General features: G+C 42.9%; 1 protein-coding gene across 1 annotated transcript in view; it reads right to left on the bottom strand.

The window, feature by feature from the left end:
* Positions 1-24,791, bottom strand: part of PGM5 (phosphoglucomutase 5) — a 168,251-nt gene that overhangs the window by 14,309 nt on the left and 129,151 nt on the right. Inside the window, exon 10 of the mRNA XM_014846775.3 lies at positions 15,278-15,412. Coding sequence (XP_014702261.1) covers positions 15,278-15,412 — 135 coding nt within the window. The remainder of the gene's footprint in view (positions 1-15,277; positions 15,413-24,791) is intronic.

The following is a 24,791-nucleotide window of genomic DNA, read 5'->3' on the forward strand; positions in this document are numbered from 1 at the left end:
GCTCTTTTCCTCTCCTGCCTTGAGGAACTGCCAAGCTCTAGGCACGGATCTTCAGTGGCCAGATGGTAGAGGCCCACCCCACCATCTCCTTTCAGGCCGACCCGTGGGGAGGCCCACTCTGGGGTGTGATACTGCTCCTCCAGGGGAAAAGTTAACAGTCTCTCTGCACATCCCACAATTGCCACCCCGCAGCTCCACTTGATGTAACCCATTGCAGGTAGCATTGTGGATTCCCCAGTTTCTAGAGGGTACAGCCTTCTAAGGGAAGACAACCCTTTGGAAAGGATTTGAGGGCGTAAATGGGGTAGGAAGCCTGAAAGAGAGACTAGACTTCCCACTACTCTGGAATCGTGGGGCTCAAGGATTGCATCTGAGAACACTCTCAGAGGACGGGTTGGGTGTATTACTGGTTGCCAGACTGAAGATGGGCACCCTGATTGCTCTAATTTATTTTTCATAGGCGGGTGTTCATCCCCACATTTTTTGATTGCACCTAGTATAGGACCCTAGTTAAGACCAAGGGCTCTGGGACTGGAGTCTAGATTCAAACACCAGCTATACTACTTAGAAATAATAGGCCATTCAAATTCTCAGGGCCAAAGTTTTCTCACTTGCAAAACATGGATAGATAAGTACCTGTCACATTGGATTGTGGTGAGAATTAGATGTAACACACACAAAACATAGCATTCTACCTAGCCCATATATAGGCAGGCACCTGATACATGCTAATGAACATTCTTCTTGTTCATCTTGAAGCAGGAAATGTGGCTTGTTAGAACAGTGGGGTGGAAGTGAGAGAACCAGCATTCTAGCCTCAACAGGCTGACCTGTTAGCTAGTCAACGACCCCTCTGGCTTCTGCTTCCTTGCCCTTAAAATGGAGTTCTTATTATCTTTCCTGATGGAAGATCAGATAAAAAAGATTAAGGATATCAGAAGCGTTCTCAGCTCTTTGAGTGAAAGATACCCAACGAGGCTCCAATCAGAAGCAAGATCTCTCTGAGTCAGCAGAAGCTCTCTGCCCCAAGAAAGCTGGCCTGCCTTTCTGCTTCTGTGCCCTGGGGCCCCATCTCTCCAGCTGGAGGGAAGGCAATCAGACTGCAGTTGGACAAGACTTTGCTGAAAACAGAAGGAACAGTCGTCACTGTACTTGGAACACATTCCTGAAGGGTGTATCAGTTTCTAAAGCAATTAGTGAGCAAAGATGGCTATGCAGAGCACAAGTAGCAAGAGCAAACTGAAAAGAGAGAGAATTTCTGCTGTGAGGGCTGCCTGAGTCAGACGGCAGAGGCAGTACAGCAGGAGAAGCACCCTAAGAAGACTGAAATAAGCCCTCTACTCGAAAGGAGATTCTTCCCCAGCATATCAAGATCATTAGTGGAATTTATGGACAGTTAACACACATTTTACACAGTGAGTGAAAATCACTCTTCTTCCGCTTTTGACAAAAGAACATGCTCTTCTGTGGATTTTGCCTTTAAGACACAGCTACCGTATAACCCTTAAGTATTTTAAGTATATTATTGACCTTTACCTTGTAATTGAAGTCATGCTGGACTGTCTACCCCAGTTTTAGCAAGCCTTCCTATGTTGGTAAAATCAAATTAGAACTTTCTCTACTTCATCCCCAGGTTATTTTGAATCTCTCAGCTTGGCTAGTATAATTGTGTGAAGAAAACACAGTCTAACGCTGAGGAGTTGGTGTTAAGGTAGGGTTTCTATGGAGATGCAAAGTGAAACTGATTTTCTTGTTTCTCTTTTCATTAATTGTTCTGAGAAGCAGAAACAGGTCTTCAAAGGTCTTGGGACATTTGTCAGGGTTATTTTCTGCACTTTGGGTAATTTTCCAGAAGTAGGAGGGAATAGCAGAGGCCAGTCACCCCTATAAATGCTTCCTAGTGGTTTGGCATTAGAGGGATTTATCGGGTCTGGAGGGAAAGTCAATCTTCCTAAGTGGAGGTGGAAATAAGATCGTGAAGGTCATCATAGCAGGAATTCTCAAACTTGAATGTGCACGCAGATCACCAGGGGAACTTGCCAAAATGCAGAATCTGATTCAGTAGGTCTGGAATGGGGCCTGAAACTCTGCATTTCTAAGAAGCAACCAGTGATGCGGACACTGCTGGTTCAAGGATGACCCTTTGGGTAGCGAGAGTTTAAAGTGCTGATGAAACCAGCATAAACTGCATCTGCTTTTAAACTTTTTATTGAATCTTATTTAAAAGAACGATGAATTCATAATGACTGCAAATTCTGTGCAATATTACTATGAGACACATTATGCTAATATAAATCAGGGTCAGCGGCTTGAGTCACCAATACAGAATGCCCTCAAGGGTCAAAGACAGTATAAAATGTACAGCTGGAAAATCTTAGTAAATCATCAAAGTGTCTTAGCTTTCGTTGACCACCATACTGAGCATCCTAACTGTAATTCTCTAGAATGCTACTAAAAGCAAACAAAGATGAAAAGCAACAACAGACTTGTTGCTCCCAAGGGATGTGAGGCTCCCTTGGGGAGTGGGTTTGAGCATCTGAAATGTGATGGCGCCTTGTTACCAACTCCTGGAAGCCGCAATCACACCAGAATCCAATGCCCAGGCGCTCCCTGGCTTTGTACAGCTGCATTCTAATGTGCATGCATTCCAAGTATTCACCAGGCTCTCTCACACTTTCCTTTTTCCATCCCATTTCTCCATGAGCTTTTCCTTAATGTTTTTCCTTTCTCTTCCGACATAGTTATAGCGCTGCTCATCTGAAAATCATTCATAGGCAATTGCTTTAAATAGAAAAAAGAAGGAAACTTCCTATAAGAAACCAAAAACCCAAAAAAAGAATTCAATTTCATGAGTGCAAATGGTCTCTCAGACATTTTCCTTCCATGTTTCATTGCAATCAAAAGCCATGGGGTTCAATCTCAGAAGGCCAATTTTGGAGATTTCCAGAGATATTCGATATTGTTTTCTAAAACTTTAAAATTCATCTCTCTCTCTATGTATAAACACACATGAATACAAATTTAATTTTACCTTTAACAAAATGTATTTTTAGCCGAGCTCATTTGGATGTATGCTTCATGAATGTAATCAGAAATTGTGCATAATGTTCAAAAATCTGTAAAGCCAGGGCCAGCAGACCATAGTCCTCAGGCCAAGTCTGGCCCACTGCCTGGATTTTGTAGAGTCTGTGAAATAAGAATGGTTTTTACATTTTTAAATGGTTGGGGGAAAAAAATTGGAAGAAGAATATTTTGTGACATGTAAAAGTTATATGAAATTGAAATTTCAGTGCCCGTAAATAAATTCACTAATCCCTTTACGTGTTGTCTGTGGCTGCTTTTGTGCTACAACGGCAGTTGAGAAGATGCAACACAGACCATATGACTGGTGTTATGGGTTGAATTGTGTCCCCCTCAAATTCGTGTGTTGGAGTCCTAACCCCCAGTTCCTCAGAATGTGACCCTCTTTGGAGATATGGTCTTTACAGAGGAAATCAAGTTAAAATGAGGTCGTTAGGGTGGCCCTAATCCAATATGACTGGCATTCCTATAAGAAGGGGACATCTGGACACAGGCAGAGAGGGGAAATGATGGAAAGAGTTATAGGAGGGAGACAGCCATCTACAAACCAGAGAGAGAGGCCAGGAACAGATCCTTCCCTCACAGCCCTCAGAAGGAGCCAACCCTGCCAACGCCTTGACTTTGGACTTGTAGCCCCCTGACCTGTGAGACAATAAAGTTCTGTCGTTTAAACCACTCTGTCTGTGGTACTTTGTTACAGCACCCCTAGCAAACTAATACAGCTAGCAAAACTTAACATATTTACTTTACCAAAAAAGCTTGCCAACACCTACTCCATTGGGCTAATGTTTTGCCCTTAACACTTGGAAGCCAGCAAGCACATGCTCACAACCAGCAACAGAGACTCCAGAAATCCTCTCTTCAGTGAGCCTACCCTTGGTCTCCCACCCACTCTAGTCTTTAAATCCTTTCTCTCTGGCAAATGAGCTGGGAACAACCACCCAATTGCACATTTTCTTGGATAAAATAAGATTATTGAACAACGTCAACTCAGTACCTCTTGCTTCAAGCCAGGAGGGCAGCAAATTTGTTCCACAGGCTCCAAGGATTCTAAAGGATGGGAGGAGTGAAAGAAGGAGAGGAGAATGGAGAGACGGGTAGAGAATCTCACTTCATTTTTTAATCTTTCAGTAGCGTATGGTATATCTAGAAAACTGTGTCACAAGGACCCTGAGACCCTCTTACAAGACCAAGATCTTTAGAAGCTGCCAGTTCTCTTGAGACACCTCCCATAGATCCAGTTGGCCCTCTGAGAATTTAAGGGGAGAAGATAAGATAAGACAGGTTAATGCCATTCTAAAACAAATTGCTAATTCGTCTGAGACTCTTTGACCTTTATATGATCAGAAAACTGGTCTACATGACTATTAACAAAAATAGCAGCAAGAACAATACTATTAATGACAACTAACATTTATTGAGCACTTTTTCTGTGCTAGGCATTGTTAAAAGCACTTTATATGAATTATCTCATTTAATCATCACAACAACCCTATGAAATAAAAAGTTTTCTTATCCCCATTTGACTGATAAAGTAACTCAAGCTTAGAGAAATTAAGTTACCCAAGATTACAGAACTGGAGAATGGCTGAACTGGGCTAAAGATGAAAGATGGGGGCCAGCCCGGTGGCACAGCAGTTAAGTGTGCACATTGTGCTTCAGCCGCCTGGGGTTCGCCGGTTTGGATCCCAGGTGCGGACATGGCACCGCTTGGCAAGGCATGCTGTGGTAGGCGTCCCACATATAAAATAGAGGAAGATGGGCACGGATGTTAGCTCAGGGTCAGTCTTCCTCAGCAAAAAGAGGAAGATTGGCAGCAGATGTTAGCTCAGGGCTAATCTTCCTCAAAAAAAAAAAAAAAAAAAGACCAAGGATGTATGATTCCAACGCCCAACCTTTGAACAGTGGGCCATTTGACTTCAATGGTTTGTGAAAAACAAAATCTTGGTGCTCCCAAATAATTTTATCCTCCTGAATAAATGACAGTGGTTTCGTCTTTTCCTGTCTGTATTAAGCATGTCTCTTATTCTGATGCTTTGACATCTTGGTCCTTGCTGACACTGGAAGGGACTGTCCCTCCCAGGACTGGCTAATTCCTAGAGATAACAAACAGCTCCCACGGGAACACAGCCTTCATATGCAGACTGGCCAACCACAGCCCAAACCCCAGCCACCTCCTTTATCGGGCTCTCACACTCAGGTCACTATTTCTCTGTCTTGATCACCCCAGGGCCAGGTACCAGGCAACTAGAGATAGCCCCTATGCCCCAGAACCTGCTGAAATTTTTCCAACTAGTTAATCTAAACCTTCTTAACTTGCCTCACCAGTTCCTTCCCATGGAAACCACAATAAAAGCTCTTTTCCACATTTTTCCCACTCCTTCTGCCCCATAACTGACCTGGAGCTTCCCCACGTGGCCCTGCATGGCATGGTGTGCCCCCTCCTCTCAGGAACTGTGAGTAATAAGCTATCTTTTCAATGGCCGTCATCTCCCAATCTGTTGGCCTCAGCATACCTGAATAATAATAAAACCTACATTTTAAAACACTTTCCTAGCCTCATCTACCTCCCATCCCCATATCATTAAGTTTGAACTATACAAGCCTCAACCTACCAAATAATGCCTCACTTGATGATTTCTACCAGCAAAAATACTTAGAAATGAAACTAAAAAAAGACACATATGAATTTCATAAGTCTTTCATTGCCTGCTCTCCTGCCCAAGGCCTAAGCATTCTGGTATTGAAATGTTGTTCTTCTAGAGTTTGTCACACCTCCCAGCATTCCTGGGAGGCAAAAACAAAGGATGGGGAAGTCCCCTACCTGCATCTCAAGCAGGGTTTCTCATTCTGGAATTAGGACGACAAACTCAAAATTAGCTAAGAGCAAACAGGAGAGCAAACACAGCCACATTCTTCCCAGATGGCCTGTGCTCCCCACGGGAAAAAGCATGACCGTGGTGGGGAGCCCAGGCAACACCTCATCCTCCCAATGCTGCTCGAGTGCATGGTCTGCCCAGAGCCCTCGTCTGAAGGTTTCAGCCAATGTCCACGTTCCCCATCAGTATTCACTTGCCAAGATACGCTTTCATTTAGAGCAAAGCAAATGATTTACTATCCACCAAAGAAGGGCATTACTTCAAAGAAAGCCTGACTCACTGCCAGTCCAGGAGCCTTGGGTAGCTTTCTACTGAAAGGCGTGGAAACTCAGTTGTGCTGTGCATCTTGGCTGGAAGCAAGAGGATGCTGGGAAACCAGACTGTACTGGCCACAGCTTGTCAGACCCATTCATCTGGGGAGAGGAGTTATGACCAGTGATCCTCTGTACTTTTGTGACTAATGCAAATTCATTTGTGCTCCCTTTTCAGCCTGAGTAAACTAGATCCAGCAAGACTCTGTGATTTGTGTTCATAAATAGTGCTGGGTTAACCAATAGCTGGTTAAGCATGTGCTTCGTAGAGACACCAAAATAAATAGCATCATAAGGAAAAAAGTCAAAGCTTTGTTAGATGTCCTTACGTTTATATTTAAAGCTAATTTTTGTTTTTATTTTGAGTTACATATGGGGAAGTGGGGAGGGGAAATATAATCATTTCAGGGCTTCGAGTCTGTAAACCTTAATCCCAAATTGACCTAAAGCCAGGATCAAGGCATAACTTTTAGCTTTTCTGCTTCTTAAGGTCACTAGGTTCTTGGGATAAATTGTCAATGACAAGATAGTCTTACAAGATTTGGAATACAGTTTTCTCTCTTTTTTTTTTTTTAAAGATTAGCACCTGTGCTAACATCTGTTGCCAATCTTCTTTTTCTTTTTTTTTTTTATTCTTCCCCCTAAAGACCCACAATACATAGTTGTATATTCTAGTTGTGAGTGTCTCTGGTTGTGCTATGTAGGATGCCACCTCAGCATGGCCTGATGAGCGGTGCCATGTCCTCCATGCCCAGGATCCAAACCAGTGAAACCCTGGGCCACCGAAGCTGAGTGCACGAACTTAACCACTCAGCCATGGGGTGGCCCCAGTTCTCTCTTGCATATACTGACAATATGGGGGATTTGTCTGTGGGATTGACATGAGTGGTGTACAGTGGCAGTCAGCTGTCATCAAGGCCCACGCTTTCTCTAGAGTCCTAGGACATCCACAGTGTGGGTGGACATGGTGAGTACCCATGCTGAGCCAGTGCACACTCAGTACCTTGAAGGGACTTTTGATCTCTAGAGAGGCTGAGGGAAAGGTCCATTGTCATCAACACTCTAAACAGCCCTGGACTGTGATAGCCACAGCCCCTGGGAAACATCTGCCCAATTCCCAGCCCAAAGGAGTTTTCTGCACACTGTCAGATGACCGGCCCGGGAAGCGTTCTCAGTTCCAGGGAAAACAATCCATAGCGAGAGCAGAGCGTGCATCCAGACTTCAATATCTAAGTGAGAAAAGAACGATTGTTTGCCCTGTTTTTTTTCCCTAAGAGGTAATTTGCCTAAATGAGTAAAAATATAGAAAACCTATACATCTTCGCTTCTTTCTCAGCTTTAATTCAGCTCCAAGTGACTCTGATTTGTGAAAACACAGCTGTCCTAAATTCCTTTCTCCGTCACTAGAGGGAACTCTAACCCACTTGACCACACCTTGTTTGTTCCCTTTCTTTCTTTTTTTAAAAATAATAGTCACAGAACCAAAATTTTAAGGTTAAAGAATATATTGAGACATTATCTTGCTTTGTCTTTTCCACTCTTGCCCATATTTAAAAATTATTTGAGTCTATGTGGTCACAGAGACTTCTAAAAAAGCACAAACCAGCCGTCTTAACTGGGTAGGAGGCCTCCCAGTTGAGAAATTGTTCTAACAGTCAATCTGAACCCCTTCCAGTTCAGCCTGAGTTTATTTCCTCAAATTACATATTCATTAGTTATGGAGAACAGCTGGTCATCTTTCGCTGCATCATATTATTCTCTAAATTCCTGAAGACCTCCAGGTCACGCCTCTTACACGCAAAATGAGCCAGCTCTTTAACTCGGCCATAGAGCTTACAGCCCAACCCTTTCACCACGTGTTTCTTCTCTAAACTCTCTCTACATCACTCCACCCTCCCCCATATGTCCAGATTACAGCAATGCAGACTAAACTCTGAGGACAAAAATAAAATGAAGGATTTCCTCATGTTTCTCATTGCATATATGGCTACGAATACATCCCTATGCAGATTTTTGTTTAAATAATAAGTTTTTGATATTTCCTTATCTAGTGTGATTCCAAAGCCATATGCACATATACGTGTGTATTTACATACATGCACATACGATGCACACACACACATACTTACGTGTGCCACACATTTATATATACATATATATACATTTTCATCTTGTCATGAAAATTGAATGCCTAAATCAATGTCCATTTATGTGTCACTTCTGAATTTCATTCTGTTTCCAACTCTTCTGCACCAGATATATTATCTCAATTTCTAATTTTATTCTCCAAATTTTTAACCACTCACTTCAGATCCCCTATTAAGTATAAAACATACCAGTATGTATTTAGAATGCTATTCTTTTAATAATTTTAAAAAACCTATTCATTGCTAATTCAAATTAAGGGGAGGAAAACTAGTTGTTTTCAAAGCACTCACATTTACCCACATTTATAAGAGTGGTATGATAAAAAAATATCTTTGGTCTGTGTCCCTGGTTCCTGGCACAGAGCTTCCAAAATCCTTTGCGCTTCCAGAGGGACAGGAGTGTGTTTCATTAATCATAAGCCCCTTTCAAGCATCCCTCACTTTATGCTGTCGAGGTGACTCTCCGTGGGCCCCTAGAGAGCTTCAGCATCAGGGCTGTAGCCCAGGACCTTCAGTCCCATCCCCCCACTCCCCACCCCCAACCTCTCCGGGGGAGAAGGGCTGGAGGTTGAGTTCAATCGCCAAAGCCCAATGATTTAATCAGTCATGCCACGTAATGAAACCTCCATAGAAACTCCTAAACAACATGGTCAGAGAGCTTCTGAGTTGGTGAAGACCTCAAGGTGCCGCAAGAGTGGGGCACCTGGAGAAGGTGTGGACGTTCTGAACCCCTCCCCCCACACCTTGCCCTATGCCTCCCTTCCATTTGGCTGCTTCTGAGTTGAACCTATTATAATAAACCAGTGGTGGTAAGTAAAGTGCTTCCCTGGGTTCTGTGAGTCATTCTAGCAAGTGATCGAGCCTGAGGGAGGGATCAGGGAATCCCCGAATTGGTAGTCGAATGGGCAGACATGTGGGCAGCCTGGGCACCCCATTTGCAGCTGGTGTCTGAAGTGGGGGCAGTCTTGTGGGACTGTGTGTGTGCTAACAGGGAAGTTAGTATCAGAATTGAATTAAACCATTGGGCACCCAATTAGTATCCAAGAATCAGAGAATTGGTAGATGTGAGAAACCTGTGATAAGTCACAGGCAATGAAGCTCCAGGGGCAGCCTCGGATTCAAGCACGGGTGAGAAGAAATTCTCTCTCCTCTGGACCTCAAGCATTAGCATGACAACATGTGTTTTGCTATATGACCTAGCTTGAATCTCCAACCCAGAAATTATCTGCTTCATGGGTCTTAATGGCTCCCTGACTCAGTTTCCTCACCTGCAAAAGCAGGATGACAATTCTACTCTGGGGCCATTGGAACAATTAATGAGACAACGGATGTATCTAAAGCTAAAGTATTTAGAATGGTGCCCAGCACATAGTAGGGACCTTAAAAATGGCAACTGATTTTATTCAAACTCTCAATCTTGGGAAAACTCCTGACAGTAGCACCCAGGTTCATACTGCTACAGAATATTTCAGTTTCCTGTGTGATATATTCAGCCTGAGATATTCCGAAGTAATTAACACTGATTATTTCATTCATTTGGCAAAACTGTATTGGACATTTAGCATATGCCAGGGGGTATTCTGTGCACTGGGGATACATGAAAAAAACTAAGTCCTAGTCTCCTGGTGCTTTCATTCTACTGGGTGGAGAGAGACAATAAAACAAATAAATGAGTGAATATATATATGTGAGATGGGGCTATGTGCTATGGAGAAAAGTAAAGCAGGACAAGGGAGATAAGCCATGAGGGCTCATATAGGGTGGACAGGGGAGCCCTTACTGAGAAGTGAGAAGGGAAGCCATGCAGCTATTAGAGGGAAAAGCATTCCAGGCAGAGGGAATAGCCATTGTAAATGTCATGAGGCAGAGTGTTCTTGGTATGTTCATGGAACAACGGCTGTAGTGGAGAGAGAAATAGGATGAAAAGTAGGAGATGAAGTCACAGGGAGAAAGGGGCCGTTTCCAGTAGGGCGTTTGAGACCACAGTAAGAGTTTTAACTCTCTTCTCTGAGTAAGATGGAGCAGCCACTGGAGGATTTTAGGAGAGCAATAGGTGATCTAACATTTTTTTTAAAAAATCGTTTTGGTTGCCGTGCTGAGACTAGGGTGTGGGTGGGGAGTGGGCAAGAGTGGAAGGAAGGAAACCAATTAGGAGACTACTTAATAATCTACAGGAAAGCACAGTAGCTTGGCCCTGGGTTGAAACGGTAGAGGTGGTGAGACAGGTCAGGCTCTGTGTTTTGAAGCTCAGGTTGATTGTGGGTTATTAGAGAAAGCAAAAAGGAGTCAAGGATGAATCCTAGGATTTTGGCCAAACCACTTGGAAGGGTGGAATGTCCATTTACTGAGATGAAGAAGACACTGAAAGAAGCAGATTTGGGGGGTGAGGCAGAATAGGGGGAGACTGGCAGGAGTCCAGTTTTGCATATGTCAAGTTGGAGATGCCTAGAAGACAGTCAAGTGGAATGCAACGGACAACTAGAGAGCCTAGAGGTCAGTGGTCCGTGTGTGCAAGGGCACTAAAAACAGTGTGGCCTTTTCTATAATTTTAAAGAATTCAAGGTCCTGCTTGCTAGGGCTTCTTTGCAATTCAGTGTGTGGCTCCTGGACCTGCAGCACAATATCCCCTGGAAGCTTGTTAGAAATGCAGACTCTCTGGCCTTCCTCAGACCTGAGTCAGAATTTTCACTTTAACAAGATCCCCAGGTGATTAATGCGAACATTAGTTTGAGAGGCACTTGTCTAATTAGAATCATCTGGGAAGCTGATTAAAACTACAGGCCCCACCCCAGAAAAATAAAGTAGATTCTCTGGGCGTAGGGCCTGGGTATGGATATTTTTACTGAGGCCCCGAGTGGTTCTGATGTGTGGTCTAGGTTAGAACCACTGATCTACCCCTTCATTCCTGGCATGTTCCCTCCGTACGGCTAGGTTTGTATTGCAGGTGCTCTTGGAAACCCATCTCTAAAGAGATATGCAGATCTCAGATGGCATGAAGGTGTGTAACTAGAGCAACCATATGTCCTGGTTTATTGGGGATGGTCTCAACTATTATTAGTGCCCCTCTCTCAAAAGTATAGCAACATGACAGATGGCTTTTGGTTTGTTTTTTATTTTTTGCTGAGGAAGTTTCACCCTGAGCTAACATCTCTTGCCAATCCTCCTCTTTTTGTTTGAGGAAGATTGGCCCTGAGCTAACATCTGTGCCAGTCTTCCTCTATTTTGTACGTGGGTCACTGCCACAGCATGGCCACCAACAAGTGGTGTAGGTCCTTGCCCAGAATCCGAATCCAGGTCACCAAAGTGGAGAGTACCGAACTTAACCACTAGGCCATGGGGCTGGCCCCAGATGGCCTTTGGTTTTTGACAGAGGAAACAAATATAGAGGGAGTCTTGGTGCTTAGAGACTAGTCCTTAAAGTCTTCTAGGTACAGCTTATCAGAAATATTCACCTAAATTTCCTCAATGGTAAGGAGGACTGGGGAGCATTGGGCTCCTTCCAGAGCTGGGGTGGGATCGGGGGCTCATAGATCCTGCAACTTAAGTACCAAAGCCAACTGTTGACTAGCCAGGAGCTGATTATCAGTCTGTGATTGTCCCAGTCCTTAACAAAATTTCTCCTTCCTTTTCCTTTTGGATCTTTTATTGTTCATTAGCAACTCCACCCTCAGGCTCAAACGGACAAGAAAAAGAGGGCGAATAAAAAGTTAATTTAGCAGCCCTGCTAATGAACATGGTGGGAAAGAAAACGGAAACAACTGGACTGTTTCTGGTTACCTGTGAATTTAAATCCTTTTGGCTCATCCCTTTTTCCAAATTATTACCAGCTGGTTTGAGGGCTCGTTGAAAGCTTACTGATTGCCAGTAAAATTAAAGTAAGCTTGTATTTTTAAAACTATGTAATCTTCCAGAAATAGGCCTTGGAAGCATTCCCTCTTGATTTACCAGGGAACACAGAGTGAGGGCAAGGCAACACCTTCTCCTCTTATCAGAGCCTTCCTCACCTTCTTCCTCCCCTCACCACCAATCCCTAGGCGCATATAGACAGAATTTTCAAAAACTATTTTTGGATGTCAGTAAGAAATTATTTGACATCAACTTAAAACAATAGTATATCTCTGTTATACAAACAGACCCAAATGGAAAAATCTATAAGCAGGGTAGAGACTTGTGTACATATAGTTTGTATCACAAGTTTTCCTAATTGCATCACTGGGATAGTAATGAATACTTCTACGAGGCAACGACAGCATAAATGCTAAAAACATGTTCTGTTCACATGTGTTTAAAGTATCTGAAAAAGAAATTATTCATGTGCAAAGTCAAATAGCCAGATGCTGATAAGCCAGTTGAAGGGAACGCTCAAGTCCTCGGGTTGAATAACTTGAATGTAGATGGGTATTGAGTTAGGGTGGGTAAAACAATAAAAAACACCTGTTGAATTGGCATAAGATCATCAGTGGGACCTCCGAAGATTAGAGAGGCACTTTAACGGATATCTGAGTACGTAGAGGTGTTGGGGGAGGGTGAGTATTTGTTCCCTGCTTTCGAGCTGCAAATCACAACAAGCTAAAAAGGTGAATGCAGTTGAGAAAGCAACACAAGCTGGTGCGTCCCTGCCAGGCCCTGGGTCAGTAATAACATGAGCAGCTTGAGGGGAATACCTTATCTTTGATCTCTGTTAACAGCTAACCAAAGCCTTTTCCTCCCTGAGCTCTTTGAAGGCAAAAGCAGGTGGTCCTAGATGGTAAAACATAAGTGCCTGAGTATAGTTCAGCTAGGCCTGATGGGAGAATCTTCTTCCCTTTCCTTAGGGATTTAGATGTCTTTTGAAATCTTGCTCTACATCTTGACTTAAACGTATTATGCAAAATAGCTTAAGTTGGTGAAGCAAGGATGTATGGTGTTATAATAATAAGTTCTATTTTAATATAAAATGTTTAGCTAGATCATGTGCTAATTGCTCTGGGAAAACTTATGATTAAAAGAGGTGGAAACAGCAATCAGAAAAGTCCTATCAATGAAGGAATTCCCCAACCATTCAAAATGGCAAACTCTTTAAACCAACAGGGTGGAAAACACACAGTAATGGCGACTAAAACAAGCATCACTTACGTTTTCTTTACCCACGAATTGAAGTATACACTTACACACAACCCTCTAGCAGTAGGCCTGTGGAGGATTTCGGCTTCCAAGGAAGCCTCAACAAAAAAGTGGCACCACTTAGCTTTTGAGGACCACCTCAGAAATGGACTCATATGAGCATAGGCTTGTATTCACACCTGTCTAGTGGCCCAGATGTCATACGGCTGCAATCAATGCTGAAGGTAAATACAAATAGCATAACCACTGACCCCGTGCAAATAGGGAAAAAAATGCTGAGAAAAAATAGCCTCGAGTCAGAGTGAGTCAGAGCTGGTGCGGCCAGGAATATCATTCCTCACCCTGTACGTAGCTCTGGACGTTCAGGCCCTTGCTTTAATCTCTATTCCCAACATGAGACGTAGAAGAGTTTTATATGGAAAGAGCGGGTTAGCCTCCAATTCTTGCACGATTTGGTACTATCTTGGGTGAAATGTGCTCACTTAAAAATTATGTTGGCTGAGCGTGGCCCGTCCCTGCATGGAAAGCCTGTGATCCTGAGAAGGAAGGGCCAAAGGCTTGATGGTGGCCTCATGCTCTGCCCCTTCACGCTCTTGGTGACCCTGAAAAGAACTCTCGGCCTCCCAGCCCTCTACTTCCCTATCTGGGACGATTTTACTCCAGACAGATCCTCTAGTTACACAGTCAGACGTAGGGATCTATGGCACTATTTTTCTCAAGTTCTTTGAGACTCTCCAGAGAAAAACACCATGAAAAGACAAAACAAAACACTAAACTACTGACAAGGAAAACCCTCTCTAATATCTTATTCCGTCCAGGACACAACTATGGCAAATTATAAGCAGAAATTCCGAGCAGCTCTAAAATAAGAAGCAGTGAGTGTTTCTTTGTTTCTCTACTTCTCCACAAAAGAAGCATTGCAGACAGAACCAATGTTTTCATCCCAAGGAATCATCTCATCAAGGACCCTGCTTCAAAACCCAGGGTGAAGTAAAGACCAAAGGGGCAGAGGCAACCAGCAGTGTGGCTGGAAGTCCCCAACATTGTAGTGGGTCCTTTCTGGTATTAATTAATGTTGCCTGGAGCTTTAAAGAATATGGGAGTGGGGAGGCCTATACTTGTGCCAGTTACTATTTTCCTCAGTGACTTCTTATTTAGCTCTATTGTTGACAACATGAGAGGGCTTTGCCAAACACAGGCCAGCCTAGCCTTGGTGGTGTCCTCCTTTAACTTGAAGTTCAGGCCAGCCACAGTGTCTCCCCTCAGGGTGGGCTCTGCAGCACTCTCTGAGGGGAGGCCCAGAGTAGCATCTATATTGGCACTTCAAGGCCATGGTCTGACCCAGTTTTCCAATCACCTGGAGATTCATTATTTACATGAGCATAGTCAAGTTCCGAAGAGTTTGACTAGTTTGACTCTAACTCAAAATTTCCTTAACTTATCTTTACAAGGTGCCTGTTCTTGATGACACCGCAATTAAGAAACTGCAGAACAGTCAAGAGAGGCAAGTTGTTCAGAAAAAGCTCGTCTAAACTTATCAGAGATGCTAGACAGCAATTTTTCTGTGTCAAACACTGTAAAGAATGAATGCAATTTTCTTGGAGTCACTCCAAGCTTGTCCTTCAGCTGGAGCTATCAATATGGAATTTATTTTCCAGAAAGTAAAATCACCCCCACTAAAGGCCCGCAGGGGCTCCCTATATTTGCCAGGAGCGATGAGACACACAGGGCTTGGAGCATAGCTTGGCTTTGGTACCTGGGGCTCCTGGTCATGGCCGCTGGGATCCCTCTCGTAGCTCTCTGCATACAGTCTGATGGTTGCCCGCACGCCGCTGGAGGAACTGAGCCGGAAGATGAGCCGTGACGCATCTGAGAAAACGATCCTCAGGCCCTGAGACCAAGAACATCCGGAATGGATCAGTGAACAAATGAATACACAGGTAAGAATAATTAATACCTACTTTGGAGATCAGCATATTTCTATAATCTAAAGATACTCGGGGTCATGACAAGTTATAATTGGCTCTCAACACTCACTGAAGCAGAACAGTGAGGTTAACCTAGAAGCTACTTAAAGTTATCCATTTGTCTCTTTATTCTATTTCTGTTGCCTTGTGGTTAATGCTGGGATAGGGTTAGAAGCAAAACTATGAACAGATGCTCAGTTCCCTTGGTCTGCTGATGTGGGAATCAGAAAGAGGTGGAGTAACAAGGATGAGATGACGTTTAATAAATGTCCCTGGGGACAAAGTTATTCCCTTATAAACCTGCTGGGTGCAAACCTGCTGAATAGAGAATTTATTACAGTAAGACAAATTCTCCATGTTGAGGTTACCCTCATGTGACGTTAGGCTCTGCTTTAAGTTCCTCTTCTCTTTGTTTCTTTCCTCATTCCCACAGTCCTCTTGTAGCAATGGAACCCAACGACGAAATGCTCAGGACTGGAGCCTCAGCTGGGTTCTGAGTGTTCCTGTGTCCATCCTCACCCTCTTGGCTCTCTCCTTCCTTCTTGCTTGTAAGACCTGACCGCCAGGTGGAGTAGGGGCAGAGCATTTCAGTGCTGCCTATTATTAACTTGTTTTTGGCTCAGAATATCTCCATTCTCCGTGCATCTCTTCTCATTAATGGCAGGGATATTTGAAAAACAAGACCGTAAGACTATATTGTAACTTCTGTTGAAGGAAATTTGTTTTCTTAAAAGAACTGATAAAGTCAGTGTTATAAATAAGCATACTGGCAGGGGCCAGAGGAAAGAAAGGCAGGAACAAAGTAATAGGTCTCGTCACTTGTTTTTTCTGAAAAAGCTGAAGTCAAAGTTCAGCCGAAGGTTGATATCAGACATTCTCCCTAAGAAATTTACCCTTGAAACTTCTCTGGCCTTAAATATTGGTTGTTAAGAATGAGCCGTTATTAAAAATATCATACCTGTCTTACAAATCCGACAATCCCTTACCCCACCCTCATCTGCAGGGGGGCACTATGATTCCATCTGAATGGCTTTCTGCCTTTTAAGTTTTGTGGGCATATTTTGTTCCAATCCCAAAACAAAGTCTTAGTTTCTTTTGGAGTGGTTCAATGTCTGCCACAATTTGTGTAACAAACAAAGAGCCATCCCCCTTCCTGGCAAGCCATCACTCTATGATACTAGCTTTGCAAACAGGATGATGCTATCCAGGATTCATTCACTGGGCAAACATTTCTGAACAGCCCTTATGGATCAGGTCCCGGGCTAAGCCCTGGGTATGTGAAGATCAAGGCAGAGGACTTGCTCTCCATAAACCCAGAGTGGTCGTTGTAATTGCATTGCAATGAACAGAAACCATTTTCTTAACCACCTTATGCCGCTGGAAAAGTGAATAGTTATAAAATTCCAAATGAGGTAAATGAAGCAATTCCCTACTATCCAGCAAGTATTGTATACCAAATTATGTTCAAATTGACAGTAAGGCCCCAAAGGTTCCACAACTGCATTCACAGTCGAGTTTTTACAAAGGTGTGTGAAGCTGTTATTTCTGTTTAAGCCTACACCCCATTGTCAGTATACGTGGAACACATGAGTACATAATTCACTGCTCAGGACTACGGGTTAGCCATCAGCTGGTTAAAGCAATAGCTAAGGCTGGAGCCCTAAAACACCTGTGGTTGCAGATTGCAAACCACTTGAGGTGACCTCTTCTGATGACCTCCCAGCCTCAATCCTTTAAGGTAGCTCCCATTACACAGTGTAATTAATTAATTAATTAATTAATAATCCCAGATTAGTTTACAGCCAGTGAGAGGTTTTTAAGAATTCAGGCCATAACAAACCATCAACATGTGTTATCAGCTCATAACTAAAACTTTTTTACAGTAAATCATATTATTTTTGGTCCCTGAGGGTAGCCATATCTTTGGCTGTACTCATAGAAAACTGGTCAGAATCTACCCCTGGTAGCCTGGAATAGATTTTGCACTTGAAAAGATGGTAAAGGAGGCACAGCACACATCAGCCTGTTGGAAATAGTCCCACATCATCTCTCTTTCCTAAGAAACCGACCATGAGATCTTAACAGAGAATCCATGTTACTTTGTGAGACCTCCAGGTGAGGAACTCCACAATTCCCCTTCTCCACACGGAACAAAAAAGTTTTAGACCCAGCCCAGTTCTGTGCTGCAACAACCCTAGTTCCACGTCTGTTGAATGTCACTTTCATGTGTGAATAGCTACATTGCTTTGGGTTCTGCATGTTCCCGCAACGAACTTAATGAATTTGCAACCTCAACATGAGCCATGTTCTCTCCAGCATGTATCATCACCTACTGTCAATTAAATTATGAGGCCAAAGTCACCACTGACCAAAGCTTGCCCAGTTCCTAAATGTTCTGTAAGTCCAACAACAGAATACCAATACTATACTTTGCAATTTTTTTGTTTTTTAGGTTAAACCAGGGGTTGGCAATACAGTTTGTGGCCAAATTTGACTGGCCACCTGTTTTTATAAATCAAGTTTTACTGGAACATGACCATGCCCATTCACTTATGTATTGTCTATGGCTGCTTCTGTGCTATAACTGCAGAGCTGAATAGCTATGGCAGAGACTGGCCCACAAGGGCTAAAATATTTATTATCTGGCCCTTTAGAGATGTTTGCTGACCCATGGTTTAAACCATTACATTATCCACAACATGGAACACTTACCCTTCAACCCTACCCCAGAAAACAGAAAATATAACCATCTGCCTTATCAAAATCCCAGGGGAGAGAAATCATGAAGACTGGCACAAGGGTGTCCCATGCATCCAGTCCCCAGGTATTCCAGCATCTAGCCGTAGATTCATCTGGACATACATTGGGCCCAAGTCAACTTACTTCTAACCACCTACTCATGACAGAAATGGATTTATTAAATTACATTTTAGTTTTATATCCTCGCTTTTATTGCAGGGTCTACAAGGCACTGTCCTATAAAATCCATTTTTGCAGTCACTATAGGAATATTGCTGGAGATTGCATGAAGTGCCACATGAGATATTTCCTCAAGAGCCAAGTGTTAGGAAAGCCCGTCCTTCCCTGAGGAACTGGTATTCTTTTGCCTTTCTCACAATTAGAACTTTCTAACTCACCATAGTTCCCTTTTCAATATGGCTGCCAGGACATTTAATGCCAAATTTGAGGTTCAGCCCAAGTGGATCTTTATGACTTGCATAACTATGAGTTTTCCTTCTTCTGTTCTTTACTTTATTTATATTTTCCCTAATCTTGATTTCTGTTTCTTATTTACATTCTAACAATTTCATTATGTGTGTTTTTGCTGCCACAAATCCTCTCGAAGAAACAAGGCCCAGTGCAAATGAATACAATAAGTTCCCATCACAGCCTTAACCGTGAAGGGTTAGGATGGCTGAATTACGTCTTTGGTCCTTCATTAGTTCCTAAGCTCTGGGAGGGCAAAGCCCATGTTCTTTATTCACCATATCCTAGGACAATGCCTGGCACACAGTAGGCCCTCTGTAAGGTTGAATGAATGTTACTACATGATCAAAAACTGGAGTGAGCACCACTGGAACACCTCCTTCCACATTTAAGGAGGACTCACAGGCCAAAGGCAAACATACTCATACCCTCCATCGGTGAACTGGGGCTATGGGGCTAATGCATGTACCTTGCAGGGTAGTTGTGAAAGATACTGTATCTACTCATCCTTCATTGTCAGGGCAAGGGTCAGTTTTGGCTAAAAACAGTGGAGTTGACCATGGGAGGTTCCTGTCCCCAGATGTGAGCTCAGACAAATCATAAACCCACTAATTGCAAACTCTGCTGCACATTGGAATCAGCTGGAGGTCTTTAAAAAATATTGATACCTAGCCCTTACCCCAGACTTTGTGATGTAATTTGTATGGGGTGTGACTTGGGCTTCCGGATTGTAAAAGCTCTCTAGGTGATTCTGATGTGTAGCCAAATGTGACACCACTGTAGTAGCCTCTTTTCTCTGGGTTCATGTATCAATTGACTCACTATACTACATGTCAGTCTTAAGAAAGATCCCTTTACCATCTAAGGTTTTGTGCACACACTGCTGTCAGACTGGGATCTTAGGAGGACCACAACACAGGGCGGCTCGTTAAACAGCATCTCGCTGCTGAGTCCTAAGAGCCTCCTCCTAGGGTCTTGTCCACAGCAGAACCATCAGAAGTACCTCCTCTTGAGCCACCTGACAAGAATCGTTTTTAGCACAATCTCCTGAGGAGTTCCTGAAGCAACAGTGAAGCCCTCCCTGGAGCCTCTGCAGCCACAGCAGCAATAGTAGGAGTAGTAGCCAGTAGTCCCAGAATACTAGGAGTAGCCAGAATGTCCAGGATGACACAACAGCCACAAGCTCAAAGAAGGGAAAAAGATGCCCTCTTCCATTAGGAGATAGTGTTAATTACAGAGTGGGGGTATCGAAAGGGCACTTCAGTTCCAGCCTAGCATTTTTCTTCCCTTTGAGAGCCTGTGGTTGCATGCCTTGGTGATGAGGGTGGGGTCTGGCCCTCTGCAGCTTTGTCCCAGTGAAGGATTGTTATAGGACTACGTTCCCCCGAGTTATCTCCACAGGAAAATCCCCAGTCTGCCGCTAGTTATCACGTAGATTTATTTTCCTCGCCAGATCTGCCCCCTCTTTGGCCTGCTGTTCATGGAGAGAGTCCGTTTGGAAATGATACAGGAACAACAACTGGACAACCCGGGCTAGAATTCTGGCTTGGCCACTTAGAAGCTGGTGGTCTTAAGTAAGTCACTTAAGCTCTCCAAGCTTTTGTTTCCTAAGAAGTGGATGAAAAATAATACAGCCTGGCTTATTGGGTTTTTTTGTGAACTTCAGATCAGAGAATATATGTGAAAAGTGCTTTGAAAATTATAAATCACTATATAAATATTATTGTTATTATGTTAAACTTTTAACGAAAATGGTGCTATGCGCTAAGTTGCCCAACTTCCCAGATTTTGCAAAAGCTTTCTTAATAAAGGCTAAATAGTAATGGTTTTTGGTGCAAGGGTACATACTTCTTTAGTTTTAAATTAGGCAAAATTAAGATTCATTTTATTTTAAGAACTTTGCCCCGACCTCTGAAATCACTGAGAAACTCACGGATCTGTTACCATTTATCTTCTCTGAATTTCCCACCAAAGTGGCTTCTTTGACAATAAAATACGCCTTCCAAGTTGATCAGTTTAGACCATTAAGGTATTGAAGGAAGGACCTCAGAGTCATCCAGGCCACTTCCTGCCTTTCCTGAAGAGAAAGGGGAAGTTAAAAAAAAACTGCTCGAGGTAACATCTAGTTAACAGAGGAGCCAGGATCTCAGTCTAGGTCTTCCGACACCAGGCTCATAATCTGAGGTGGAACCATAGGAAGCTGCTGATAGTCATACATTGCTTCTGATGCGAAACATTTGGACAATATCTTATATATTTTGTACGGTCCCTCAAACTGGCACAGAGCCTCATGTAGAGTAGGTATCTGATAAATGTTTGATAAATGAGTGTTGGTGTTTTTTTTCTTTTAAGCCCTTGTGTAAATCAGTGCAGGGAAGCCTGCAAGTTGCTAAATATGAGCGGAGTTGCCAGATGTTCGTTTGGAGACCACAGGACATGTTGCAGCCAGGCGGGGAAGGAGGAGCTGTACGTTACCAACAGTTCTTTGGCAGCAGCCGACCTAGTCAAATACCGACTTGGGATGAGTTCCAGGGGAAAACAACATATGGCCCTGAAATCTGGTACAATGTTGCATCTCCAGTCAGTTGACCACACCAAGCATGTGGACCTGGAGAGGGGATAGGCTTGGAAGAGACTCTGCAAGCCTAACTCAGATGTTATCTCCCACAGGAAATCCCAACGGTTTATCTGGAAAGCTTCAAGGTAAAAATATTGCTGTGTAACATCTGAACCATATTTTGTAGAGGAAAGCATGCAGCTTATAAAGCAGAAAATTTGGATTGGACAGACATATCTCTCCATGAAAAAAATTACCTAGAATTACCCATTTTTCTTTGTTTAAGTCATAGAGTTAGCTGTGAGCATGAGTTCAAAAGTGGTTGAGTGGGGCAGAAGCTAGTCCATACCATGCCCTTATATAAATTACAAACAGGTGGACAAATTACAGAAAAGCATCCTTCCTTTGGGCTGCCCTGGACTTCAGCTTCTCCTCCCCCATTAGGTGTGTGGAGGGGGGAGGTGTGCCTTTATGCTGTGCACTGACTACACAACCATACCTAGCTGCCCTTCTCTTGGGAGCAATTCTTATCTACCGTTTTTTACAACCAACCAGCACTCTTGGGGGCCAACAATTGCAAATAATTATCTGGGGGGAAACCAAGGTCAAATGACTTCTTAAGTGATCTTTTAAAACACCCATGTAGCCAAAACCACATTAGGTGATGAGAGGGCTGCTTGGACAGTGAAGACTTAAAAGCTATCCGGATTCCAACTATCAAATTTGGAACAATGGAACTAGGTCACACACATTCCATTTCCCCATGTCTTTGGCCAAAATGACTGCTGATCCCTGTTCATTCCACACCAGCTCCAGTTCTGGGATATCTTAGATTCTGACACACTTTACCCAGACAGCAGAGGTAGCTTCCTCCCTCAGTTCCTGTGATAGTTTGCAGCTTTTTCCTTTAATATTTATGTTTCCTGGTGACGGTCACCCTCCCAACTACACAGAGACATTAGTATCTCAGTAGGAAGTAACCGTGATGCCGTTCCAGAACGCTTAGATTCTTATCACACACCTTAGCAGGATTCCACTACCAACATTTTAGAAAATTGTCCTAAAGCAATCAACTTATGTCAGGAGAAGGGAAGTCATTATAACAAAACTCCAATGAATCCGAAGCAGGGGAGTAACAACTTCCTAACTAACCAGATAGTGTCTCTTTCAAATCAGCCAGCAAGTCATTACAAAGCATATGTGTTTGGTCCTTGGAAGACAAATAGGCAAAATCACATAAAAGTAACTATTAGAAAAAAATGGTTTAATCCATGGTTTTCAAGGTGTTCTAGCAAGAGGCTCAGTTGTCTTTATTTACCACAACTACAGTGTTGTGGAATGAATACTGAAGTTGAGAATCATAGTCATACACACTGCAACATCCCATTGAGAATGTTGTTGCCTTCAGGAAATCCCAGCTCTTTATCTGGAAAGCTACACAATGGTGTAACTACATCCGACTGAGGAAAAGCATGTAGTCCCAGAAGATGGTTTCCCTCTGTACTGGCTCCCATTCATTCTTCAGGGCACAGCTTAAATATCACCTCCCCCTGGGGAGCTTTACAGAGCCCTAGCCTAGGTTAGTTCTCCCTGCTATGCACTCCCAAATAAGCTCTTTCTCTGTAATACCGTTCAATAAACTCTAGTAATTACAAGTCCACTGTCGGGTTGTCTTCCCTGCTAGACTGTCCTGTGTTCTGTTGTATCTCAAAGTCCAGCAAGCCGACTGGCTTATAGTGGGTGTTGGTAGACATTCACTGAATGGGTGAAGACATGAATGAATCGCACTTCGACTACCTTCACCATATCATACTAAAGTAGGAAGGGAATGTATATTAATGATGGGGATTTTTTTTCAACATCACAACTTGCAACAGAAAATGGATTTTTTTCAACCCAGATTTAATCACAATATACATGTAATGATAACGCCTCACTCCCTAAACAGTTCTATTCCTCAACATAGGAGGACTGTTTGTAGGTACCAACTTTCAGATTTAACTGAATTCTATAGGTGGCATAATCAGTATGACTGAAATGATTTAAATTCTACTTCTAGATGCATAAACCACGCTCCAGCAAGTGGTATATTATAGAGACAGTGATAAATTAATTGTAATGACAGTTTCTCAGTTGTTCACTGATTAGAATGTGATAAAAACTGAAGGTTGAAGTTGAAGGTTGATCAGTTAACTCTGAATAGAGAACTCAGTCCTGGGCCCCAGATTCTCTAACTGACACCATTCATATGTTGCCTTCATAGGATGCCTCCAGAAACGAAAATGTGCTAAACTTCTCTATACCTGTTGACCAGGGTTTAGTGGTACCACGGTATATATTCAAGTATCACAAGCCAGACTAAAATGTGATTTCAAGATTACCAAAGAGACATTAGTATCTCAGAAGGAAGTAATCACTTTCTTCATTATTTCTAAATATTGAAATTAAAAAGTGCAGACACCTTCCTGCAAATTTAAATAACTCTAAAAGCAAAGTGACTTCACAATCAATCTCAAAGTGTGCTTTTTCTATGGACTAATTTCAGATGGTTCTTTTTTCCAGGTTGAGGACAACATCAAAATGTTTCCACACAGCCTGCATAACTTGAAGAGGTATTAATAAGCTCGGAGTTAGCCTGACATAATCAAATTGGACTTGGTTTTCCAGATCAGCTAACTGGTATGCATTTATTTACATCAGGTTTTTAAATATCAGTTGAACTGTTAATTGCAAATGACTTCAGCACTGGTAGAAAATTTCATGACTTTTGATCTTGTTAAACGGAAATACAAGAGTTGGACAAGCCACAAAGAGAGACTCGGTTGCTTAAATTTTGCTCCTGAAGTGTCAGGGTTTCCCATTTCAAAGCTAATTTTCAAAACATAGGTCAGGGTTTTGGATCAATGCCCACGCTAGTGGCAATACACTGTCATTCAGTCCTGGTACCATTTGTCATATTGTGCTTCTTTCATGCCAGCAGGATTGGAGTACTCCTTCCATCAGAGCTGGGAGAGTCTCATAAGCGTAGAGCACTGAGTGGTGACTCCAGGAGATTGAGGCAACATGGGGGAGATGGAGAGGATAATGGTAAAAGATGATCTAGGTATTGATAAAGTTCCTTGGGATACTGATGGTGAGAAGAGAAAGAGTGCCTAGCACTGTGGAACATCTTGATGTTTGTACAACGAATTCATCCTTGAGGAGAGAATGGGCCACCCTTCAGGCCTTTGGGAGCTACCTGACCTTCCCTCATCTTTCCCATCTCTTAACAAGGCATAAATTTGGAACCGCTTAAATTAGACAGCAATTTGATCAAACTGCTCCCCTACTCTTGTAGTAGCTATTGGCTTACTTCTTCATTCATATTTGAAGAAACCATCATCATTCATTCACGTGACTAAGTTTCACCTTAAAACAAACAGTGACATATACTCATGGGACGATAAAAGGACAAATTGCAATTGTCGAACCACGCCTCATTAAATTGCTATTTCTAAATGAGAGTCTCTCTTGGGGCCTGTTTAATGGAAAGCACATAT

Source organism: Equus asinus, chromosome 23 (assembly GCF_041296235.1).
Source record: "Equus asinus isolate D_3611 breed Donkey chromosome 23, EquAss-T2T_v2, whole genome shotgun sequence".
Lineage (NCBI taxonomy): Eukaryota > Metazoa > Chordata > Mammalia > Perissodactyla > Equidae > Equus > Equus asinus.